Source organism: Diospyros lotus, chromosome 3 (genome assembly GCF_014633365.1).
Source record: "Diospyros lotus cultivar Yz01 chromosome 3, ASM1463336v1, whole genome shotgun sequence".
Lineage (NCBI taxonomy): Eukaryota > Viridiplantae > Streptophyta > Magnoliopsida > Ericales > Ebenaceae > Diospyros > Diospyros lotus.
Genome location: NC_068340.1, coordinates 23,791,262 through 23,816,927, shown reverse-complemented (window position 1 = coordinate 23,816,927; position 25,666 = coordinate 23,791,262). Strand labels below are relative to the sequence as shown.

The following is a 25,666-nucleotide window of genomic DNA, read 5'->3' as shown; positions in this document are numbered from 1 at the left end:
ACTTCCCCCATATATATTACAAGCGCATAAGAATTTCGTAGGGCACGTTTGACTGAGCTTTTAGTTTTCTGCGTTTAGTTTTCAATTTATGTTCAGTTTTCATTTTTGTTTAAAAAAATTGAAAACTTAACATGCTTGAAAACATTGTGTTTATTTTTGTATTTTACCTTTTTATTTTTTATTTTTTTTAACTTTCAAACTCATCCCTAATGTCACCGGCAACTGGACACAACTCCCATCGGTGGAGTCAATGACTCCAAGCGACAGTAGTGTTGTGCAGTGGCTCCTTTACAGCAGCAACTTAGATCCTTGAAAAGGGAAGAGAAAATCAGCAAGGGAGAAGAAGATGGTGGCCATGGTGAATGCTTAACGATCGGAACAAGAGGTGGGAGTTAGCAACTCCTGACCAGATCTGGGAATTGTGATGCTAAAGGTCGCTGGTCACCTCTCTCAGTGGCGACTCCCATGGGAGTCACCAGCAAGTGAGAAGATGCTCAAACAAGTGGCTGGTGGTGAAGAGAGTGCATGGGTGGGAAAGATATGAAAACAAAAACTGAAAATGAGAGCTTCTTTTTTTCTTTTTTGTTTTCATAATTTTCAGAACTTTTGAAAACAAAAACATGTAACTGTTAGGCTTTAACAAGGAAAAACTTAATTTATTTCCAGCACAATAGCTAACTATATATACAGTTTAGGATAAGCACTACTCCACTACCCCACTTCCTTAAAATAAGGAAACACTATCTAACCACCTAATTTAAAACAAACCTCAAATTAAGTCCATAACTCAGCCCACTACTAAATAAATACAACTGAAAAACAAACCAACTATATGGAAAACAATAATTCACAAATCTGATAATTCTGAAAAATTATTTGTTATTCTCGACACTCCCCCTCAATCTGGTAAATGTATGTCTTTCATTCTCAGCTTGTTTGTTAACCTTTGGGAAACTATTCCTGGAAGGCCTTTAGTGAGTAAATCTACAAGTTAACTTCCTATAGGCACAAATGGAGTACAAATTAGACCATTTCTAGCTTTTCTTTTATAAAATGGCTGTCGACTTCCATATGTTTAGTGTGATCATGTTGTACCAGATTGTGTGCAATATTAATAGCTAACTTATTATCACAATATAGCTTCATAGGATCCTTTCATTTGACTTTCAGATCTTCTAAAATTATTTTTATCTATAGTAATTCACAAATTCCAAGGGCCATAGACCTAAATTCTGCCTCTGCACTTGATCTTGACACAACATTCTGCTTCTTACTCCTCCAAGTCACAATATTTCCTCTTAGGAAAGTGCAATACCCGGATGTTAACCTCCTATCAACTATTGATCCTGTATAGTCAACATCCATATAAGATTCAAGAGTTAGTTCTTGTCCTCTTTTAAACAAAATTCCATTACCTAGTGTGCCATTTAAATAATGCAAGATTCTATGCATTGCTTTCAGGTGTACCTCCTTAGGATTGTGCATTGTTCCCGATCCAACTTCTTTCATCACTAAAAATCATAATTTAAATCACTCGTCTATACTATACAATTTTCCTTAATCTTCTAGGGTCCGGGGTACTTCCTCCGACTGATTCGGTCGTCTAAAACTACGTTAGTGTACCCTATAGTCTCATTTTTCTGCAAATTCCACTTATGCCCTTCATTAAATATCATTTATAACCTCAAATCATTCCTGGGTATTACATTCTCCCCCCCTTTAATAAATTTCGTCCTTGAAATTTGGTCCGTGATAATTGAATCACTACTATTGCTAATGACTCCTAATTGCAATGTCCTAAATATCATTTCTAATCCTTAGCAATCATTCATAACTTCATAACTTATGTCCTAACGCGATCCATGCTTACCAAGCATCTTACTTACTTTCCAGAATATCCCGTTGTAGCCCTATACCGGTGGCTACTCAAATCCCAAAATAGTTTATAAAACCTAATATCATTTCTAATCGAATCCTCAAAACTCCTTTTATTTGACTAATGATTCTCCCAACCCACTCTTATGTTAATGCATATGTCATGATTATGCAAAGATTAAACTAACTTGGCTGTCATGTTTGCACAGAAATTGATAACATTGAACTTACCCAGCTACCAAGATTGCACAGAAATTAATAATATTGAACTTACCCAGCTGCCAAGATTGCACAGAAATTGATAATATTGAACTTACTCAGCTGCCAAGATTGCACAGAAATTGATAACATTGAACTAATTCGACGTACCTTTCTCAATTATCAGTACCTTGGTTGCATATTAACTTAAGAGAGAATTTCTTAGCCTCTTGCGGCTGGTCATGCAAATTATCCATTTAGGTCTCTCAAGAACACAATTTCTCTTACGGCTACCTAACATCCTAACGTGATACTATTTCTCTTCCAAATACCATTCATAAATCCAATTAGTTTGTCTCAACACAGAACTCTAGTGTTGTTTCAATTCAACTTTCACAAACAATATTCCATAATTATACCTTAGACACATACATCATTTGTGGTATCCAACCTAGTACTGTTGAATTGCTCTATCAACTAAGCGATGTTTTCCCTTATCCTTCCCACGTGAGAAACAATTTCTCTATTAAGTCAGACAAGATCCCTGATCATCTTCGATCCTAAGAATAGATTTAATCTCGTCCCTCTTAGCCGATCTAGTTTTCACACAACTTCCTTAAAGGAAAACCTTACGGGACAACTTTTGATTCTCACTAGATTTTTCAGCAACACTTAGCAAAACTTTAATAGCTTAGCCTACTATCTTACAACCCAAATAAAATTTCCATAGTGGAACTAGAAACTCTCATTTTCCTTTATAGCATCTCATTACATGTTTTCTTAAATCATAACATGTTTCTCGGAAAGAGCAACACTTTCGTTTCTTTATCGACTTATAACTTATTACATCTTTATGTCAATTTTCGTCCCACTCTAAAGATCAACTCATGCTCGAGAGTACCAAGATATACCTACTATTGCTCTAACCTTTTTATATCACCAAAGATAAGATTTAAAAATTTAATCGAAGACAACTGCTCACAATTTTTGGAATGCGTATTAATAGACATACGAAACTAAAAGTTAAGTCAATAACTAGAGTTAAATTTATTTCAAATGCCACATCCAAGGAACACTTTTTCCTACACAAGTTCGTAACACACACCTGTATCAGGGTTCGTTCCATCCCTGGTTAGGACCTGCCTTGATCTATGAACACAATTACTCTTTCACCACAACTCCTAAATTTCCCGAGCGCACTCATTACTCCTTAGTAATCCCAATTTCACGAATTTCTGTTGTGAATGTAATTATCCTAAAGGAATCCTTCATAAATCTCTATTAACAACAACCATTATTTCATCACTCGAGATTACATTTCCTTCCTCCAACTTTCTTCTGTCTATCGACTATCATAATCCACATAGCAATTATTCTGCTTAGGTCATCTTCCAAGCTTTTACCCTTTTCCATAATGATTAGGGATCCTGCCACGATGCTCCAGTTCCTTGGAACCTGGACTCTAAACCATACATAACATCTTCAGTGTTGCCCAAACTTTGGCACCTGACCGTCTCCACAGTTCACTGTGTTGCTCCGACTCGTAGGTATCACACCCCAAACCGCGAGCCAACCACCAGTCATCTGCCTTGGTCCCTAGGCTCAGATCCATTGTTACAGACCAAACACCGATGATGTTATCGCTACGTTAGAACTCCTTGTTCCATCTCTGAGAGCTATAGTGGTTTTTATCAATACTAGTCCAAATCCCTGATCTCTTGGTTTCCTTAATTTTTCTTTTTCAAAATTATCACTCAATTGAGTAGTGCACCCTTGTCCTTACCATTCCTAGTACCTCGTATCTAATCTCCTTTTGTTTCCAACTTATCATGGAACCTCTCTTTCTTATTGCTACCATTACAGGTGTTATAATCTTTTCTCCAAAATTATTTGAAACCCATCCAGCATAACTATCGCATTCGAAAAATATAATAGGTTGCATAACCGTGCTTTCTATAGACTCACATTATAATCATAGGTTCTGTCTATCACAATTCTAGTTTTAGAAGCTCCGCCCTTCTGACATCTTATTTTGCGATCGATCTCCAACTTGACACCTCGCTTTATGAATCGTCAATCCTATTTCTCTCCTTGAATCTTTTAGGATCAATCTCAACTTTGTTAAGACCTAATCATGTCTTAAAATATCTTTACGACCTTTATCAAGCCTTAGCAAGTCCTATCTCATTGCTTGGTGTCTTAAGACTCAAGCCAAGACTTTTATGACTACCCCTTGGTCCTTAACAAGACTTATTATCCATTCGACACTTTTGTGTGCATAATTTCACATACCCTGCTACCATTCGAGTTTAAACCTTCCTAAATCAGCTAGGATCATTTCAAGCTTAAAATAGCATCGTCTCCATAAGTTGAAATTTCTTTTTATCTCCAAGTGTATACAGTATGAGTAAATTTTCTTTAGAAACATCAAAGTCAAACTTGAAATTGTCTTATCCAAAATCGTTCTAATCTCCAAGGTTCGTCCTAAATCACGAACCTCCAATCTACCGTTGATCCTTACAATCTCAAGATCATCAAGTAAGGTTTCATTTTGCAAATTCTCTATAAGCCAAAAGATTCTTTCAAATTTCCAAGGGAAAATTTCTAATCCTCAAAACATGCGAACTTCATGTTTCGTATCCTAATAATTTTCGGTCGTAACTCAACCCTAACTATAGCTAAATTACAGTTGCTCCCTCTTTATCTCGTAGTCACTATTCGAAATTCCAAAATCCTAGATCACCAAGATTTCCTCAAAAGGAAAATTCTCACTATAACCTAGAGCATTTTATTCAAGCCAATTACTACCGAGAAAAACTTCTAAACACCTCAAACAAGAATTCAATCCTCAATTAGTCCTAATTGGATTTCCTCGTCTGATCCTGGGTTAACGTCCTTGTTACAACTATTCCTTTACTAAATCTTCCATAAGACTCAAATCTACACCTTGACTCTCTTTGTCCTTGAATAACATATGTAACCAAACACTTATGACTCGGTCTTACGAGCCATTTTCTTAAGATAATCTTTCCTTATTTCTTCTGTCATTAATTCCGATTTCTCTATCTCAATATTCCCATCAACAATTTTGGATTCCTAAAATCCTCAAATTCTATTTTCAAAAGCTTTTATCGAATCATCTTGGGTTTCTCAGGATCTATATCAAGTCATTCTTACCCTCGATTCTTCATATCATCCGTTCGCAATCCTAATTTATCATTAGATTATATCATATCAGACTAAACATCCCCAACTCGCTTACTCCTAATAACCACCAGATAACCCAATCATTTAGCGGAAAAGGATTTTGACTAATGATCTCCAATCTACAGTTTCCTAATCTCAGGGATCCTTAGTTAAGGCTACCGTACCAACCTTACATTCGAATCACATTGTTGGATGCTAACTCCCAATCCAACGTTCTATCACTTAGCAAGGTCTAGTATTCTCCAATTAATAACCTCAAAGATTTCAATCGAAAATCCCCAAGTCTCCAAGTAGGGATTTTGTCTTTATGATCTACCAGTTTCTTTTTCCCTAAATCTCCATTCAAGATTTCCACTAATTGGCTCTATTTGAATTCGTTTCCTCTTAAATCTCCACTTAGGGTATCTAACTCAACCTTCAGGTTTTCATTGGCTTCAAGCCATTCTTACTCTCCCAAGTTATTTGATAAATTCTCCTAATAACCTCAGCCGTTTCACTTATCTCGTCAGGCTAAGATGTCCCATTCGGGAAGTACTAAAACGATCTACTAAAATTCTTCCAAAGAGATTTATAGTATACTTCAAGTTGTACCAGAATCACCAAAGTATTCATTTTTCTAACATTTTGTTAACCATATGTTTATATCATTTCGACAACCCCCATTACTGGCTTTCTAATTTCCAAAAAGATGTGAATAGAACTTGTTCGTCTCCTCTTGTCGCTGAAAGTATATTCAAGTTAAACACCTCAAGTCTCACTTTCCTAGAGTTCCCATACTCATTTCATCTAGGTTCCGAATGTCTCTTAGAATCCATAACCATGTTCTAAGTTCTCATTCAGTAGTTCTAACCATGCTAAGTTCAACAACCTAGCTTAACTATCCTAGGGTTTTAACCTAGGGCTCTGATACCAATTGTAACACCCCACCTTGCCGGGCGTGTCACTATAAGGGTATTTTCGGAAATCTTTTTTTTTTTATATTAACATCATCACGCGCGGTGCTTCATAAACGACCTTCACATGCACACACAAGATCCCGAAAGCCCCAGTCTTGCCCGTTTAACTTAACAAGATCAATAATCTTAACAATTAAACGAGACATATCATAACGCAGCGAATACAATAACATCAAACATCGTGATTCTTACATAGTATTTCCATAACAAAATACATGATACAGATAACCAAATGATAACAGCGTTATCGTACAACTATCCATACACAAGCTGAAATACATACTAAAACCCCAAAAGGTTACAACGACTATCAATCTAAGCACCGTTGACCTTCAACTGGCCATATCCTTGCCCTCGCAGCAGTCCCTAGCTGGAACATTGAATGTTCCAGGGGCATAACCCAGGTTAGATGACAAAACATCTAAGTAACGGCATGAAACAGTTTACATAATGCATGAAAAACATACGAGCATGGCATACACAGACAAAACGACATCATACAAACACGTCTAACTTGAGAAATCTCCCTGACATACTCAACCTCCCATGGAAAAACACCTTCCACAAACCGTTGGGGTTGACCTTGCCGCGACATACTTAATCTCTCGAGTGCCCTACCATGTCACTCGTTTACTAGGATTAACCTTGTCCCATTCTCAAAAGACCTCATCCCGTTCCATATGGACCCAATAACGACACCAAAATCAATACCTCGATGATATGAAAATCACACGCCATGCACCGACTCCTTTGCAAGTAAGAAAAACAGTTGATGCAATATACCACATGATCAATATGCAAATGATGCCATATATACATGAATAAAAATGCATAAGCATAGCATCCCGAGTTTTGGTCTTGAGTGCCCTACCGTGTCACTCGTTCACCTAAACTCACTACACTCACATCAAGACATATCCAAAACAAAGGTAAAACTAGAGTCAGACCACTCACCAGAACGTATTCAGATCGCCTTGATTCTCGTGCACTGCCTCGATTAGCGTGCTGAATCCCAAATACTTGAACTTATACTCAATCTCGAGCCACAACACTTCCTAAACACCATATTTAATTAAGAAAGCATTAAAATCCATTTTACCCAATTTTCATAATTTTCTCCCATTTTTCACCTCAATAATTCCAATATAATTAATTCCTCAAACATTTTCAAAATGTTTCAACATGATAAATCCTCAAATAAATCAACAAAAATTCTGGAAGAGGAAATACCCAAAATGCCCATTTCACGCGCCCTCACGCGCCTGGCGCGTGGGTGCGTGTGGAGGCTGGCGCATGACTACACGCGCCACCTTCTTCTTCGTTGAACCAGTCTCCGACGGTCGCTCCGATGGCCGAAATAAGGGCACCCCCTTGAAGCCCTTTGCAAGTCGATCCAAGTCACACCATTTTCTAGCCGAAAGGACACCGGAAAAACGCCTCAAAAGGCGAGTTGCAGGTCCGGCTAGGCGACCGCCTCCGATTCTCAGCCTTGCTCAAACAGCCCTCAAACGCATACCAAAATGCCTCAAAATGATCATTGATTCCTCGCGACCAAAAGCCCCTTAATCACTCTCTCAAAAACACTCCAAATCGCGGCCAATTTGTGGGTAAAGGATCGACCGAACCCTTGCCCTTTTATAGACGATTTCCGGCCAATCAGCAGCCAATCCTTGGCCACCAAGCATCCTTCGGCCGTATATGACCTCCCCCAGGTCCTCCCCGACCCTCCCATCGCCGAGATCGGCCTCCATGTGCGAGGATTTGCGGCGGCCAACTTTGGCTTTGTGTTCACATTGTTGAAGTTTTGCTAAATTGCACTATAGCCCCCTTGCTTCTTCCATTGTCATTTCGGCCCTTTTCCTTGTGCCCCCAAACTATCCAATTATACCACTAGGTCCCACAAGTTTAGTACATCTCACTTGACCCTTGAAATTCCTGAAAAATTATCGTTTTGACCTCCCTCGGGCAAATTTAGAAAATTGCACTTAGGCTCGGTTGACCTTTTTGACCTTAAATCCATTTGTTTCAACCCGAAATCACTTAAGGGTTGTTCTATATATAAAATATTAGTCCTTAGCATGCTCCGTTGACTTTTTGGACGTCTCCTACGTTGATTCGGTTTTCTTAGCCCGGTCGACAGCTGTACTGAAAACTGTTCCCAATCCAACTTCTTTCATCACTAAAAATCATAATTTAAATCACTCGTCTATACTATACAATTTTCCTTAATCTTCTAGGGTCCGGGGTACTCCCTCCGACTAATTTGGTCGTCTAAAACTACATTAGTGTACCCTATAGTCTCATTTTTCTGCAAATTCCACTTATGCCCTTCATTAAATATCATTTATAACCTCAAATCATTCTTGGTATTACACTTACTAGATCCCATGTCTTATTCTTTTCAAGTGTTTGCATCTCTACCCTCATAGCATCCCTCCAATTCTCATTGCTTAACGCCTTAAATATTGTTTTTGGTATGAGAATTAAGCTAATGTTGGTGAGAAATGCTTTGTGACTAGAGACAAATTTTTATACGACATGAATAGGTGCATGGAATGTTTTGTACAAGTTCTAGTTCCTTTGCGGGTAGCAATAAGGTCACTAGAGTTAGATATATCAGAAACACGATCAGGTTCAATAGGAGAGATGTAAGTAGAAGTGAATACCACATTAGGTTCAGATTCATGTTTAGGACCAATTGCTAATTCAGATGCTTGAATAGGGGTTGAATGAGCAGTTGGTCTCCTCCTTTTTTTTCTATCAGTAAATGAATATGAATAGATCAAAATGAACTATACAAATACACTAGGCATCCCCAGGCAAACAACAGAAAAGGGGGGGCAATTAGATACTAGCGTCAGACAAATTAAAAATAATCAAAACATGAGGATACAAAGTAAAAAGCACTCTGTATACATGTGTTTTGATCTTCCTAATTAAATCATCAACAGGAGGACACTGACCCTAAAAAATAAGACGATTCTTAGCATTCCAAATACAATAAACAGTGCAAGCGAACGCTATTTTTTTTGCTTTGTTGCGCCATGAAGTCCCCCGAGCTTCCTTCTTGAGCCATTTAAGAGCACTATGAATGGTAGACATAGCTCTTCGGATGCCCAACCACAATTTAATTTGGCCCCAAATCGAGGAGCAAAACTAGCAATTAAAGAACAAATGTTCATTAGTCTCCTCCACCTGCATTACAAAAGGACACAAGCACGATCAATGTCCATAAAGAGCAGCTTGTCTCTGGTCAACAATTTACATTTAGCAGCAAGCCAAACAATGAAGGAGTGTTTAGGCGTGATACATACTGCCCAAATGTCCTTAGCCCAAGCTTTTTTACTCCCTCTAATACGAAAATAATCATATGCCAACGCAATATCTATAGAATGGCCCGTCACCCAACTGGATAATTTTCGGATGGCAGCTTCAACATTGCCTTCTTTCTGGCACAAAACGTCTCTAATTACCACAATTCTTTTAAGCAAAGGGGAGGCATCCTTTTTAGGGGACCAGTCCCATACAGAAGTCTGCTGTAAAAAGGATTGATGAATCCAACGAATCCATAGCATATCCTTCTTTGCATGAATGTTCCATAGAGCTTTGGTTAGGAGACCAAAGTTCCACCATTTGATGTCTTTAAGCCCCAGGCCACCTTCCTCTTTGGGAAGACATGCCTCCTTCCAAGCAACCAGTGGCTGCTTATCATTCCAAAGAAAATTTCTGCATAGACGCGTGACTTTATCGATGACCATAGCTGGGAAAGGCAATATAGATAACCAAAAGCATTCTACACCTTGTAGAGTCGCCCTGATGAGCTCCTTTCTTCCTGCAAATGACAAAGAAGAACTGGACCATGCACTAATGTAAGCTGAAATCTTATCGATGAGGGGCGAGTAATGCATGACCTTCAATTTTTCAGCCACAAGGGGAATGCCCAGGTAACAGAATGGCATAGAACCCTTCAGGATGCTGGAAAGGGCCAAGATGTTATCCAAATCAGGATTAACGATGTCTACTGTAAAAATACATGACTTAAGCTCGTTCAGCTGAAGACCCGAGCAAGCAGCAAAAATCCTTAGACTGTCCATCAAAATTTTGACAGACAGAGAATCACCTCTAGCCATAAGCATCAAATCATCAGCAAACGCTAGATGAGAAATCTGCAATTGTCCGCACTTAGGGTGAAAGTTGAAGTCCAACTCATCAGTGTTAATTCTCAATAGCCTGGACAAATACTCCAAACAGAGAACGAACAGAAATGGGGACAAAGGATCACCTTGCCTAAGGCCTCTTGAAATAGCCACAAAGGCTACCATTAATCATGATGGAAAACGATGGGGTAGACACACACTCCATCAACCAGCAAATGAATTGCTCAGGAAACTCAAATCTTGTTAAGATAAAGCTGAGAAAATCCCAACAAACTGTGTCATAAGCCTTCCTCAAATCAATCTTAATGATGCATCTAGGGGAAATCCTTTTCCTATTATAACTTCGGAGAATCTCTTGGGCCAAATGGATATTCTCCGCCATGCTTCTCCCTTGGACAAACGTCGACTAAGATTGGTTGATAATAGAATCTATAAACTAGGTTGAGAAAATTATATTTCTCTGTTTCTTAAGATACATAATATGTTGATTCTCTTTTCTCTTTATAGAGGAAGAGAATAATACAAAAGGAAAGAGAAATATACACAGAATATACATAGCTCCTAAAATATACAAAGAATATTCTATATCTAAAAATACTTCTAATTCTACACTCCTTCTCAAGCTGGCTTGAAAATATCATCCATGGCAAGCTTGCTCACAAGTTTCTCAAACTAAGTTTCGTGTAATCCCTTTGTAAGAATATCAGTCACTTGGTCAACTATTGGAATGTAGGACATACAAATTACTCCATTATCAATTTTTTCCTTGATAAAGTGTTTATCTACCTCTACATGTTTGTCTTGTCATGGAGAATTGGATTATGAGCAATAGAGATTGCAGCTTTATTATCACAATAAACTTTAGCCTGATAGAAGCCTCTTCTATCCACATGACCTCACAAATACCATGGACAACTGCACGATATTCAGTTTCAGCACTGCTTCTGGCCACCACATTTTGTTTCTTACTCCTCCAAGTAACAAGATTGCCTCCCACAAAGGTGCAGTACCCTGATGTAGATCTTCTGTCAGTTACAATGTCTGCCCAATCTGCATCTGTATAAGCCTCTATATGAAGGTGTCCACGTTTTTTAAAAAGTAGACCCTTCCCAAGGGTTCCCTTTAAGTACCGCAGAATTCTGTAGGTAGCTTCAAAATGTTGTGAACCAAGCGAGTGCATAAATTGACTTACAACACTTACAGCAAAGGCTATGTCTTGGTCGAGTATGGGATAGATAGATAAGTCTACCCACAAGTCTTTGATATTTCTCTCTTTCTACCGCATTCTTGGCCTCAATAGGTTGAAGTTTTAAGTTGCATTCAATAGGAGTTTCAACAACCTTACACCCAAGCATTCTTATTTCACTAGTAGTTCAAATATACTTACTTTAGTTGACAAATATCACCTCCTTAGATCTTGCAAACTCCATCCCAAGAAAATACTTTAGAGGACCCAAGTCCTTGATCTCGAACTCATGAGCTAGTCTCTCTTAAGCTCTTCAATCTCTCCCTTGTCATCATCAGTCATTATTATATCATCCACATAGATAATTAAAATTGTTTTCTTACCGTCACTAGCGTGTTTGAAGAACAATGTGTGATCTGTTTGACTCTGAATGTAGCCATAGCTTCTCACCGCCTTTCCAAATCTTTCAGACCATGCTCTTGAGACTGTTTTAGACCAAACAAAGATTTTTTTAAACGACATACCTTGTTTGTACTGAGGCTCTTCTCAAATCCTGGTGGGAAATCCGTAAACGCTTCTGCTTCTAAATCACCATTTAGAAGGGCATTCTTTACATCAAATTGGTGAAGTGGCCAATTGAAATTCACTGCAAGGGAGAGAAGAACTCGAATGGAGTTTATTTTAACTACTGGAGCAAATGTTTCTTGATAGTCGGTGCCGTATGTTTGGGTGAATCCCTTTGCAACCAGCCTTGCTTTGTATGTTTCTATGCTCCCATTTGCCTTACATTTTATAGTAAATACCCACTTACAGCCTATCGTAGTTTTACCTTTTGGTTTGTTCACAATCTCTCAAGTTCCACTCTTTTTAAGAGCACTCATTTCCTCTTGGACTGCTAACTTCCAAATTGGGTCACCAAGGGCATCCTGAATTGTTCTTGGGACATGCAGGTTAGAAATGTTTGAAAGAAAGGCCTTATGATAATTAGACAATTTTTGGTATGACAGGTATCTGGCAATCGAGTGTTTGGTACAAGATCTCACTCCTTTTCTAGTAGCAATAGGGATATCAAGATCGGACACGTCAAATGAAGAATAATCTAAGGGAGTGAGTTTAGAGTTACCATGAGAAGAAGAAGTATTGTTATAAGGCCCATCATTCAGAGACGTCGATTGTTCAATTGTTAGAGAAGTATTCGGAGTATTCTTCAGGGTTTGCCTTCTTGTATAAAACTGAAGCTCCGGTTTTGAAATATTTTGATCCATTTGTGGTAATTCTCCCCATAGTTCCAATCCCATCATGCTAGGCACCTGTGAACCAGACACACCCTGTTCCACAACGTTTGGAACATTTATATCCTTGAGTTGTTTATCAGAGTGGAGGGGAGCACCAATCATGGTAGGACGAGGGTCATTGAGTTTTAAGGAATTATCCTCCTCAACATTAGAATTCAAAATATTATCTTCTTGCTCAATATACTCCCCCTAAAGATGATTTGTGATAAAGTGGGGTTGAGTTTCGAGGAAAGACACATCCATACTGATATAAGTTTTTTTTGTGACAAGATTAAAGCATTTGTACCCTTTCTTATTTGGTGCATAGCCCAAAAAGACACATTTTTCAGCTATGGGATCCAATTTTGAACGAAATATTTGAGGAACATAAACGAAGCAAGTGCATCCAAAAACTTTTAAGGGTAACTCAGAATATATACGGCATAGAGGAAAGAGTTGTTTCAAAGAGTGTAAGGGAGTTTGAAATTGTAGAACACGAGTGGGGAATACAATTAATAAGATAGGAAGCAGTTAAAATTGCATCACCCCGGAGATATTTAGGGACATTCATAGAAAATATAATGGCCCTGGCAATCTCTAGGAGGTGGCGATTTTTTCGTTCAGCAATACCATTTTGTTGGGGAGTTTCTCGGCGAGTGGCTTGATGTAAAATTCCTTTTTCTTTTAAAAAAATCCCCAAAGATTCATTAAAATATTCAGTGCCATTATTAGATCGAAGAATACATATTTTTGTGTTAAATTGAGCTGCAATCATATGGAAAAAATGCTTCAAAGTTCTAGACACATCTGATTTTTTTGCAAATAAGTAAATCCAACAAACTCGAGTATGACCATCAATAAAAGCAACAAATCATTTTTTGCCAGACAAAGTAGAGACCTTAGAAGGGCCCCAAACATCACTCTGTATCAAATAGAATGGTTTTGAAGGACAATAGGGTTTTGGATGAAATTTAACAAGATAATCTTTGGATAAATGACAACTTTCGCATTGAAACATAGAAGGATCCACTCCTTTAAACAACGTAGGAAATAAATATTTCAAGTAAGGAAAACTAGGATGGCCTAGCCTAGGATGCCATTGCATTATTTGATTAGAAACAGAAGTAGAACTAGTACCACTCAGCTCGTAAGCTTTTTTATTACGCAAGACATCCCCATTCAAATAGTAGAGCACATTTATTTCTCTAGCACTACCAATCGTCTTCCCCGAGTTCTAGGCCTGAAAAATGCAATAGGAGTCAAAAAAGATAACGTGACAATTAGAGTCTTTAGAGAGTTTACTAACAAATAGAAGATTGCAGGCAAGTTTAGGAACATGGAGTACTGATTGAAGATCAATACTATCAGAGAGTTTAATGAGACCTTTACCTGCAATAGGTGAAAGACTACCATCGACTATTCTTATTTTTTCATTACCAGCACAAGGAATATATGAGTTGAATAGATGCAATAAATGAGTCATATGATCAGATGTTCATGAATCAATGATCCATGGAACAGATTGGAACGAACTAGACAAGGCAAAGAATTTCGACTTGAATAGGCTAATGAACAATTGGGTGTATCAGGGGACAAATTAAGCTTTAGCAGTCGCAGAAGTTGATCAAGTTGCTCTTTGCTGAATGGTCCTGCATCAACTTCATGGGCAGTAGGTTGGGATCGCTTCGATCTAGGCTTCCAATTGGCTGGTTTGCCATGAAGCACCCAATAGGTCTCCCGAGTATGGCGTGGTTTATTGCAATGATCACACCAAACACGAGGCTTTTCTTCCGCCTTTTGTTGACCCGCAATATGCCGCCCACCAGCATTAGCATCAGCAATCACGAGCCCCATATTTTCAGATAGCCCACTTTCACCACTCTTCTTCTTGCCCAACATAACCAGTCTTCAGCTTTCTTCACGCCGAACTTCAGAAAAAGCTTCACTTAGAGACGGGAGTGGATTTCTACCAACGATCCTCCCAAGGACTTCATCATACTCAACATTGAGTCCAGCGAGAAACTTAAATACCCAATTAGAATCAACCATTTTCTGATAATGTTCGCAATCTTCTGTGTTCTTCCACTCATATGTGTTGAAGAGATCCAAGTCTTGCCATATACGCTTTAAAGAATTAAAGTATATGGTGACAATATCACTACCTTGTCGAATCTCACCAAGCTTCAAGTTGAGCTCGTAGATTTGAGATTGATTCCCCAAATCGAAATACATGGCAGTGACTTCATCCCATAGTTCCTTTGCTGTAGAGAAGCACATATAATTCGAACTTATCTCTTCCTCCATGGAGTTAACAAGCCACATCATCATCATTGAATTCTCAGCATCCCACATGTCATACAGTGGGTCTTTACTGTCTAGGGCTGATATGGCACCAGTTAAATAGCCAATCTTTCCCCGATCTCGAATGTACATACGAACAGATTGCGACCAACGCAGGAAATTAGTACCATTGAGATGAATGGTTGTAATCTATACCGGATGTGAGTTAGAGGAGTTTCGGGGAACTCAAAATTGGTCTTGAGAGGACTGGGATTGTTGGGTCGAAGTGACTGAAGATGCAAAATCGGTCATGGCAGCTGAACAATCAGATCAGGGTATTGCACTGCATGGTGGCAGTAGAACAATCAGACCTGGACAATCAAATCTGGCCGCTAAACAATCAAATCTGGACACACCAATAGTGACCCGCGGATCTGGACACACTAGTAGTGACCCAGGAATCTGGGCGTTTGGATCTAGGTGCCCAATCTGAACAAGAACTTATCTGGGTGATAGAGGATGGGAGCAGCTCTGATGCGCGAACAGGGACGGCTCACGAACGGCGACCGGGGATGGCATTGAACAGTAGATGGGAACGGATCTGATGCGCGAACAGGGGCGGCTCTAATTGGCGATGCCGAGGCAACAAGAGCAGCAACAGGTCCGACGAATGGAGGCCGACCTTCGCGAGAGGCTAGGAGGCCGCGACCATTCCAGAGGTGGGAACCCATTGGAGAATGACGACGACCGTGGTGGCGGCAACGACAGGGATGTCGGATCGAAGAGGTGGCAGCCGGTGTAAGGGTAGCGGTGGCCTGCGAATGGAGCGATGACTGGCGACCGATGTAAGGGCGGCGACAGATCTTGGGTATAGCAGAGGAATAGGAGAAGTTAGGATTTCACAGTGGACGATTGTGATTTAATCCCTAATTCCTGCTCTGATACCATATAAACTAGGTTGAGAAAAATATATTTCTCTATTTCTTAAGATACATAATAGGTTGATTCTCTTTTCTCCTTATAAAGGAAGAAAATAATACAAAGGAAAGAGAATATACACAGAATATACATAGCTCCTAAAATATACAAAGAATATTCTATATATAAAAATACTTCTAATTCTACAGAATTCAACACAGAGGCAAGTCTAGATGCCAAAATTTTGGAGATAACCTTATATGAGACATTGCAAAAAGATATGGGACAAAAATCTCCAACCGATGAGGCATGGGCTGATTTAGGAATCAATGCTATGGCTGTGTGATTCATCTGCTTGAGTAATCTACCCGAGTTGAAAAACTTCTGAATAGCTTTACAAAAATCATTACCAATAATGTTCCACGATTTCTTAAAAAAAAGCAAGGAAAACCCTTCTGGCCCCAGAGATTTATCATCCCCAATACTGAAGAGAGCGTCTCAAATCTCCTGAGATGAAATACTACTCGTAAGAGCCATAGCTTGCTCACTGGAAATACAACGCCCTAACTGAAGAACCTCTAGATCAATAGGCTGGCAGGAAGATGAAGATCCAAGCAATCCTTTATAAAAAAGGATAAACTCATCTTCAACCTCTTTTGCGGAACAAGTGGGGACCCATCCTCCTTATACACAGAGGCAATAAAGTTCCTTTTAGCATTTCGCTTAACCATGTCATGAAAGAATTTAGTACACTGATCACTGTCTTTAAGGAATGAACATTTAGCTTTCTGGGAAAAGAAATGGCGCTCAACTTCAGCTAGATCCTTAGCTTCCTTGCACAAGCCCGGCAATTCACCTCATAGCACCTCATTATCAGGCTGACATGAAAGCTGAAACTGAAGGTCCTTAAGAGCTTTAGAAGCTCTATCTGCCCTGGCCGAGATATGGCTAAAGTGGGTGGCATTTAACTTCTTCAAAGCCCCTTTAAGAAAGAACAATTTCTTGCACAACACAAACTAACAGTTGCCTCGGACATTCAGCCTCCAAGCAGAATCCACAATGGACTAAAAATCCACATGCTCTGTCCACATATTAAAAAACCTAAATGGTCTCTTTCTGCCCATAACCTGATCAAATAACGAGATAATGATGGCTGAATGATCTGACAAACAGCCTGGGGGGAGAAAATGAGCCAGACTGAAGAACCCTGCAGACCACCAAACAGGATTAACAAGCACCCTGTCAAGTTTGGACCACACAGAATTATTTGTCCATGTGAAGAAACATCCCATGGACTGTAAATCTAAAAGGCCAACCGATAAACAACAATCCTGAAAATCATTGGTTTCATAAAAGGAGACATTCACTCCGTTGAACTTCTCATCTGCTCTAAGAACATTGTTAAGGTCCCCAAGCAATAGCCATGGAATTGAACATTGGTTGCCAAACTCCTTAATACTACTCCATAGTGGTCTACAACTAACGATGGAATGAAGGCCATAGATAAAACTCATATAATAACTTTCAACGAGATCAAACATGAGATCTTATAATGAATCACTTGAGGGGAAAAACCTAACGGCTCAAGAGCCACTTTGGAAGGATTCCACATGATCATGATTCTGTCAGCTTCATGTAAATCAAAATTGTTAACTTGCAACCATCCTGAGAATTTAACTCTCATGATCCAATCAAGCTTATCCACACTGAGTTTGGACTCAAGAATAGCCAAAACATCGAAACCATCCTCCTTAATGAGGTGCCGGACCCCATTGTGTTTAAGGGGCAAGGAGAAGCCCCTTATGTTCCAACATGCATAAATCATTGTGATCGAAGAGAGCTAGAGCCCTTCTTAATCACTTTCTGTTGGCTTGAATTTCCCTTCTTTGCATCAACATGCTTCCCCTTCCATTTGATCTTTCTGCTGGCTTACTTGAGCATCCACTTCCTGCACCTCCTCCATAGGAGCTTGCTTATTAACTCTCTTCTTTCTGGATGCAACTGGCTCGAAAGGAGCCTCCTGCTGAACCGCTTTTCCCAAGGGATCCACCCGTGGCATGTCCCTCTGAGGCATAGCATCAGTGGCAGAGCCACGTACAACCAAGGGTGGGCAGTTGCCCACCCTGCATTTTTTAAAAAATTATTATATATAATAATTTAATATTTTTTAATTTTTTAATTTTTTTTTTTCTAAATGCTCACCCTGAATTTTAAAAAAATTCTGGATTTTGGGTATATTAGTCGATGAGGATAAGAGTGTTAGGTGATTGCCTCTAATTGTCGAAAACCACCGGCCACGATGACCGGTGGCAATTGTCAGTGCGATTACGCACATTGGATTTGGCCAAAAGTTTAAACTTGGATTTACGAAATTTGGCAGTTAGATTTTACTAATTTTTGGGTATGTTGGTCAATGGGATTAAGGATGTCGAGTGGTTGCCTCTGATTGCCGAAAACCACCAGTCATGGTGGCTGGTGGCGACTGCTAGTGCTTTTTTCAGTATTGGCCGAAAATTAAAAATAAGATATATAAAAATTTAACCCACTTTTCTTGTGTGTATATTAACATCCCTTGACCATTTCTTTAACTATGTTTTAATTAAAAGGATTAATTTTTTCCATTTTTTGTTACAAATTTTTTAGTTACATATTTGAAACTACGGCAAAAAATATATTTTCTATCATGAAGTTTGTCAAGATTCGGCTACGTAATTGAATTGGAGATCAATGATTAAATGACAGTCTATCATGAAACTTATCAAGACTCGGCTGCACAATCGAATTGGAGATTAATGATTGAACGATAATTTAGTTATGTATATTGAAAAATAGATATTTAATAAAATTGATAATGATGTTATTATGCGACGTTATTAAAAGATGAAAATACGTCGATTGTATAATTTATTGATATATATTTTTTAATATTATATTATTTTAATTTTTTATATTATTTAATTTTAGACAGAGTTTAGGGTTTAATTTTTGCCCACCTTGCTTAAAATTTTTGGCTCCGCCACTGTATAACATCATGAATTAATTCGGCATCTGACTCTTTAACCATCTGATCGAGCTGACCCTTGTTGTAACTGAACCCAATTAGGCTTCACAATCTGGAACGGCCAATTAGCCAGAGTCATGAGAAGACCCATCAACACTAGTCTGCCCTGAAGGAACTGGATCATTAGGCGGGTCAGGCGTGACCTAGGCCAAATCATCCGAAGGGGAATTCAAAACAACCGCTGTGAGAATATTCGAGGACTTGATCAAAGCATTCACTGGCATACTCTCCAAGGGCTTAACATCTAATGGCTTTACTAAAACTTGCTCAGGCCTATTAGCTTGACATCCCTTCAATGAGTGCCCAAAAACTTTACAGTGAGAATATAACTTAGGCTCAAACTCATATAGAACTGGCTGAAATCTTAGCTTTCCGGATGGGAGTTTAAAACAAACAAATTTCACTAATTCCTTGGAAGCGTCAATCTCTATCAATACTCTTGCATAAGAGAACTGGCCTCTCATAACTGTAACACTATCAGTAGAAATGGGTTTCCCCACTTTAGAACAAATAATATTCAATGCTGCTTGGGTTCAGCATTCTAATGACAAATCTTGACCCAAACAGGCATAAAGCAAACATTTTGATCATCAAACTCAAAGTAAGGAGGCATAACCTTTAACATTAAAGGCCTCCCAAAAAAAGTGTATGGGCCACTTGAAAGAACTTTGTCTCTGGAGAACTCATTATCAAATTTAAAGATCAACCAGCCGCTAGAATGGGCAAAATATTTATACTTGACATTCCATGATCACATAATTTTAAAAGAGCCGACTTATTTGGAAATCGGCCAACAAAATAGTCAATAAGACTGTAACCCCACGTCGAATGAACGTCAATAACATGTTCTTGCTTGAGCTCTGGGATTCCGGAAGGTTATCCATGAACTGCAGAGATAAGCCCTTCAACGGATGCCTATTATCCTTAAATAAATCAATCCATGGAGCTTTACCAGCACCTTCCCCTTTCCGAGCAGGATTGGAACAAATTGCCTTCACTAGAGAACTCTCAAAGACAATGTCATTTTCACCCAAGGTTCTAAACAGTGAGACAAGCACCTTCTTGACCGTCCCTGATGCAGACGAGAATATCCAGCAAAACATCCTTGGATTTCTTATGATCAGACTCTAGACCCTGGTCTTCAAAACCCTTCACTGCCTGTGGCCCCTCACCTTTAACTGAGCCAACAACTGTGGTCTTCGCCTTTAATGGAGGAGCTTCATTAACTCGGCCATCCAAAGCTTGTCCCACCTTTATTGGTTGCTAATTAATGGAGTCCACGCATATCCCATAAGCTTTAAATACTTCATCCACTGAAGACACATCATCTTTGCCAAACGACTTCACTTTTTTCCTACCCATGAGGGCCGGAAATGCACGAACGAATCTGCGATCTCAACGCAAGATGCCAAGTCTTTAATTAGGATTCAAAACCCAGCAGTGGGAAACCAAGAAATTTGAAATTTCAAAAGTTTGACTTTTCAAATCACTAAACACAGCGAAACTGCAGCACAAACGAACAAATTTGGAACCCCCGATCCACTCCCCCACGCGCAAGAATCCTCAAAAGAGGTTTACAAATGCAAAATCAAAGAAAAGAAATCAGCAGGGTCCAGGGAGAAAGCAGTCGCGAACAGGAAACCCATTCCCAACAGAGAGCTTCTCTCTCTAGCTTTCCCTTTTAGTTGGTCTCCTCCTTCTTAAGTATGCTTGAAGTGGACAATGTTTAGCTTCCTGAACTGACACTTCCTCTCTCTACTCTTGAGGTTTGGACTGAGTCTTAGATGAAAGTTGTAGGGATGCAACACTAGGTTGGATGTGCTGAAAAGGTGAAGGTGATAGGACGAAAACTCAAGAAGAAATAAATCTCTATCCTTTTGCTTAGTTATTGAGGTCTCCCCTGAAGAGAATTCTGAACAAAATACTAATTTTGTTCAGCAAATGTAATATCCATTGATACAAAGAATCTTTTGGTTAGTGGACAAAAACACTTATACCCCTTTTGAGTAGGTGAATATCCCATAAAATACATCTAAGAGCTCTAGGATCAAGTTGTTGAGAGTGTAAATTAACAAATGCTACACACCCAAATATTCTAGATATGAGTCCACTAGAGATTGAAACTTGTGGAAAGAATTAAGACAACAATTGGAGAGGGCTTTGAGAATTCAAATTCTTTAATGGCAGTCAATTCATAAGATGAGTAGCAATTAGGATAGCTTCCCCCCAATACTGTTTTGGAACATTCTTTTGGAATAAAAGAGCTCTAGTGATAGTTCGAAGATGCTCATTCTTTCTTTCGGCTACCTCATTTTGCTGTGGAGTATTCACACAAGAGGACTCGTGAATTATGCCTCTTGCTTGGAAATAGGAAGTAAGGAACTGATTGAAATAGTCATTCGCATTATCTGATTAGATTTGTTTGATCTCAACATTGAATTGAGTTTTTATCATGTTATAAAAAACTAGAACTACATAACTCACTTCAGATATATTCTTTAAAAGATAGATCCAAGTGGCTCAAGTGCAATCATCAATAAATGATACAAACCATTGAGCTCCAATGATACTAGGAATGGGAGATGGACTCCAAATGTCACTGTGTATAAGAGCAAATGGAAAAGGACTTCTTTTCATATTAATTGGAAAAGATGTCCTCCTATGTTTTGCAAACCCACATATGTCACACTGGAAATCTTCTCCACTTAATCCTTTGAACAATAAAGGATACATTATCTTAAGAACATTAAAAGAGGGATGACCAAGACATAAATGTTGCAGCCAAATCCTTTCTCTATGTGACAGTAAGGATTCAGCCATACAAGACATTGGAGAGATCTTGGTTGCCCTAGTCTTCTGTCCACTTTGTACCTTAAGAAAATAGAGACCTTTCTCTTTAGCATGCCCAATCATCCTCCTTGTGTCCTACTCCTGAATTTCACAAAGAGAAGGATGAAAAATCACCCTACAATTAGAATCTGTGGTGAGTTTCTAAATTGAAACAAGGTTAGTAAATAGCTAAGGTACATGCAAGGCATTTTTTAAGGTAAGAGGTTCATTAATATAAACATCTCCTTGACTTGCTACCGTAGTGGTTGTACCATCGGCTATGGTGATTTTTCTATTGCTAGGATAGGGGGTATATGAAACAAATTTTTGAGAGGAACAGGTCATATGATCTATGGCTCCTGAATCAATAATCCAGTCACTTGAGAGAGTAGTATTTGAGGTATTTAGTGCATGAGAAAGTGAAGAAATACCTGAATAACTTAAGAGTACAGATACCTGATCCATAGGTTTCTCTAGGGATTCAATTAGTTGTCTCAGCTTGGTAATTTCTTCCTTCTTGAACTCAGTTGTTAATAATTCTGTAGAGTTTGTTTCTCCAACCTATTGTGTTTTGCCACATAGGCTTGCACGTGCCTCTTTTGCTTGCCTGATGCCCCTTTACTCTCATCTTGTGGTTTTCCATGCAACTTCCAGGATTTATCTATAGTATGTCTAGACTTCTTACAATAAGTACACCACAATAGGTCCTTGTTTAACCGAGACCCATCTAGAGTTCTTTTAGCCTCACTCCCTTGGTGTTCAACACTAGATTGCTGCATGTGCACCTTTCTTGTCATTAGTGCAAAATTCTCCACCATAGGAGTCTTGAGCATGACTCCTCTCCTTCTTTCCTCAGCACAGACAATAGCTAGAGTCCCATTTAGGGATGGCAAGTCCTCTTTCCCAAGTATCTATACTCTCACTACATCAAATTCAATATTTAGACCAGCAAGAAATTCATAAATCCTACCTTTTTTAACAAACCTTTTAAATAAGACTGCATCATCACTACATGTCATTTTGATACACCTGTAGTGATCCATTTTCTACCATAAAGTTTGCAAGAGATTGGAATATTCAGTGATCGATCTACTTCCTTGCTTTGTTGCTGAGATCTTTGTTTTAATCTCATAGATCTAGGCTGCATCTTTCACTTTAGAATAAGTTTGATTGACTGCATCCCAAATTTCTTTAGTTATCCTTAAGAACATAACAGTATCACTTATCTCAAAAAGCATTGAATTCCATAACCAAGACATTACCATAGAATCTTCTTCATCCCAAGCTTCAAACATAGGGTCTCCTTGTTTAGGTTTAGTATCGAGTAGAAATGTACAAACCAACTTGCCTCTCTCTTTTAGAAATGTACAAACCAATTAAGATCACTTTAAATAATTCTTACCATTTAGCCTATAAGCTGCTTGGATGTTCTACAATTCTCCAGTTGAGGGGCGACTCTTGTTCTCCCCGCTAACACTTGCTAGAATCGGTGCTTTAGATACACCACTTGATTCAGTTGAAGTAGACATAGCTCCTAGATAAATTGCGCTTGATCTCTTGGGTCAAAAGATTGCTAGGCAGGTCACGGAACAAGATATTGGCTTCTTTGAAATAGGATGCTTATGGCTCTAATACCATGTTAGGATTTAGTAAGGAAAAACTTAGTTTATTTCAAGCACAATAGCTCACTATATATACAGTTTAGGAGAAGCACTACTCCACTACCCCACTTCCTTAAAATAAGGAAACACTATCTAACCACCAAATCTGAAACAAACCTCAAATTAAGTCCATAACTCAACCCACTACTAAATAAATACAACTGAAAAACAAACCAACAACTATATGGAAAACAATAATTCACAAATATGATAATTCTGAAAAATTATTTGTTATTCCCGATAGTAACCAAATGCTATTTTTTTGTTCTCATTGTCAAAATAGTGGAAATGAAAACTGAAAACAAAAACTTTACTAAATGAACCCTTAATAAGAAGAATGATGTGTTTTCTGTAGAGGGAGTGGCCAGATCACCCCTAGTTTCCTACTCTTAGCCACCACACCGAATGTGAGAACTGAAGTTTGTGCACATTGTCTGCCTTCAACCCCATGCCAGCCTTAACACAAGATCAATCAAGATAACCCTAAAGCACATGGTTACAAGAACTATGAGCCAGTGGAATTTGTTCACTGTATCAAATTTGTGCCATTCTTGTAATATCAACTTTCATGGTGGAGCCACTGTATAAAAAGTTCGTAAAAAAATTGTAAGAATTTACCTCCAAGAGTTTGAGAGTGCGAGACTTGGTAACAATATTAAAATTACTCATTTGTGAATGAAAGGTCGTGAATTCAAGTTGTGAAATAAGACTACATACAAAAAAGACCCTCATAAAGCAAGAAGCCTTATGCACTGAGGATGCCCTTTTAGTTTGACAGGGTTTAGACAAGAGACCATTGTATCTCTTTGTATTCATTTTAGTAATGGAAGCACTTAGCTCATGATCCAGAGGCTGGAGAGTTGAGGGCAGTTAGGAGGTTTGAAGTGGAGAATAAAATGGGGTTAAATTCCAGTGTTTTGCATCTTCTCTTTGCAGATGATAGCTTATTATTTTATAGATCTTTGGAGATAGAGTTAACAGCCTTGAGGAGTGTTCCTTCTTTTAAGGTTGCATTGGGCTCACATATTAATCTAGCTCGAAGCAAGACCGTCATGGCTGGTGATTTGGAGGGGAATAGCACTTTGTCTAAAAACATTGGTAGCAAGGCGGAAAGTCTAAGTGGTTTGGGAAAAGATTGGATAATGGAAGAGGTAACACTAGTCTAAAAGTAGGGGGAAAAAACAAAGAGTTCTCTTCCTAACCTTCCTATATACAGTTTTCTCTTGTCATGGCTCCTATTTCGATAGTTAAAAGATTGGAGAAGATTCAAAGAGACTTCTTATTGCCACTGAGCTTAATTAACATTTAGTTAATTCGGAGTAGTTTTGCCTCCCTAGAGGCAGGGAAGGGTTGGATATAAAAAATTGGACCATGTTCAACAAATCTTTGATAGGCAAGTAATTACAGAGGTTCATTAATGAGTTAAATGGGTTATAGAGCTGGTCAGAGGGTAGAATCACTTCTCCTTATGGAGTAAGCATTAGAAGAGGCATTATAAGGGGTTGGGAGAAATTTCTTAGGAGAATACATTTTAAAATGGGAGACAGTTCTGGACTTTTGTTCTAGTTGAATGGTTAGGGCAGCTATAGGCTGTTGTGCAAAAGTTTCCTGACCTTTTCCTATTAATTGTTAGCATTGGTGGCCATGTCCAAGTGTTTCACATTCTCTCTATCACAACCCAAACGCATATCAATAGTCTACTGAGGCCTTGGATAAACTAGTTGGTCTCTGTGGCTCAATTTATTGCCACAGAGACCAACTAATATATCCAACTAAAAGAGCTTCTGTTTATTGCCATAAGCTTCATTTCAATATTCTAAAGCTCATCATATTTTGTTAGCCAGACTCAATAGGTACATTTGCCAAAGTTTTATGAAACTCTGTTCACATCATAAAATGCACCTTTTTTATTTTATACACCATTAAGAAGATGAAAGTACCTAATTCTTTTCCCAATTTTCCGGAACAAGGCACCATCTTTGCACATGGCAATACCTCTCTGCATGCACTCTTCAGTTACCTGCTTAATATAAAATCTAACGTTAAACTGTGATGGAATCAACA

General features: G+C 38.6%; 1 protein-coding gene across 2 annotated transcripts in view; it reads right to left on the bottom strand.

Annotated features, from left to right (window-relative positions):
* LOC127798025 (methionine aminopeptidase 1B, chloroplastic) overlaps window positions 1-25,666 on the bottom strand; it is a 37,071-nt gene that overhangs the window by 5,423 nt on the left and 5,982 nt on the right. For both annotated transcript variants that reach the window (XM_052331301.1, XM_052331302.1), the window contains one exon: window positions 25,543-25,622. In XM_052331301.1, the coding sequence (XP_052187261.1) occupies window positions 25,543-25,622 (80 nt within the window). The remainder of the gene's footprint in view (window positions 1-25,542; window positions 25,623-25,666) is intronic.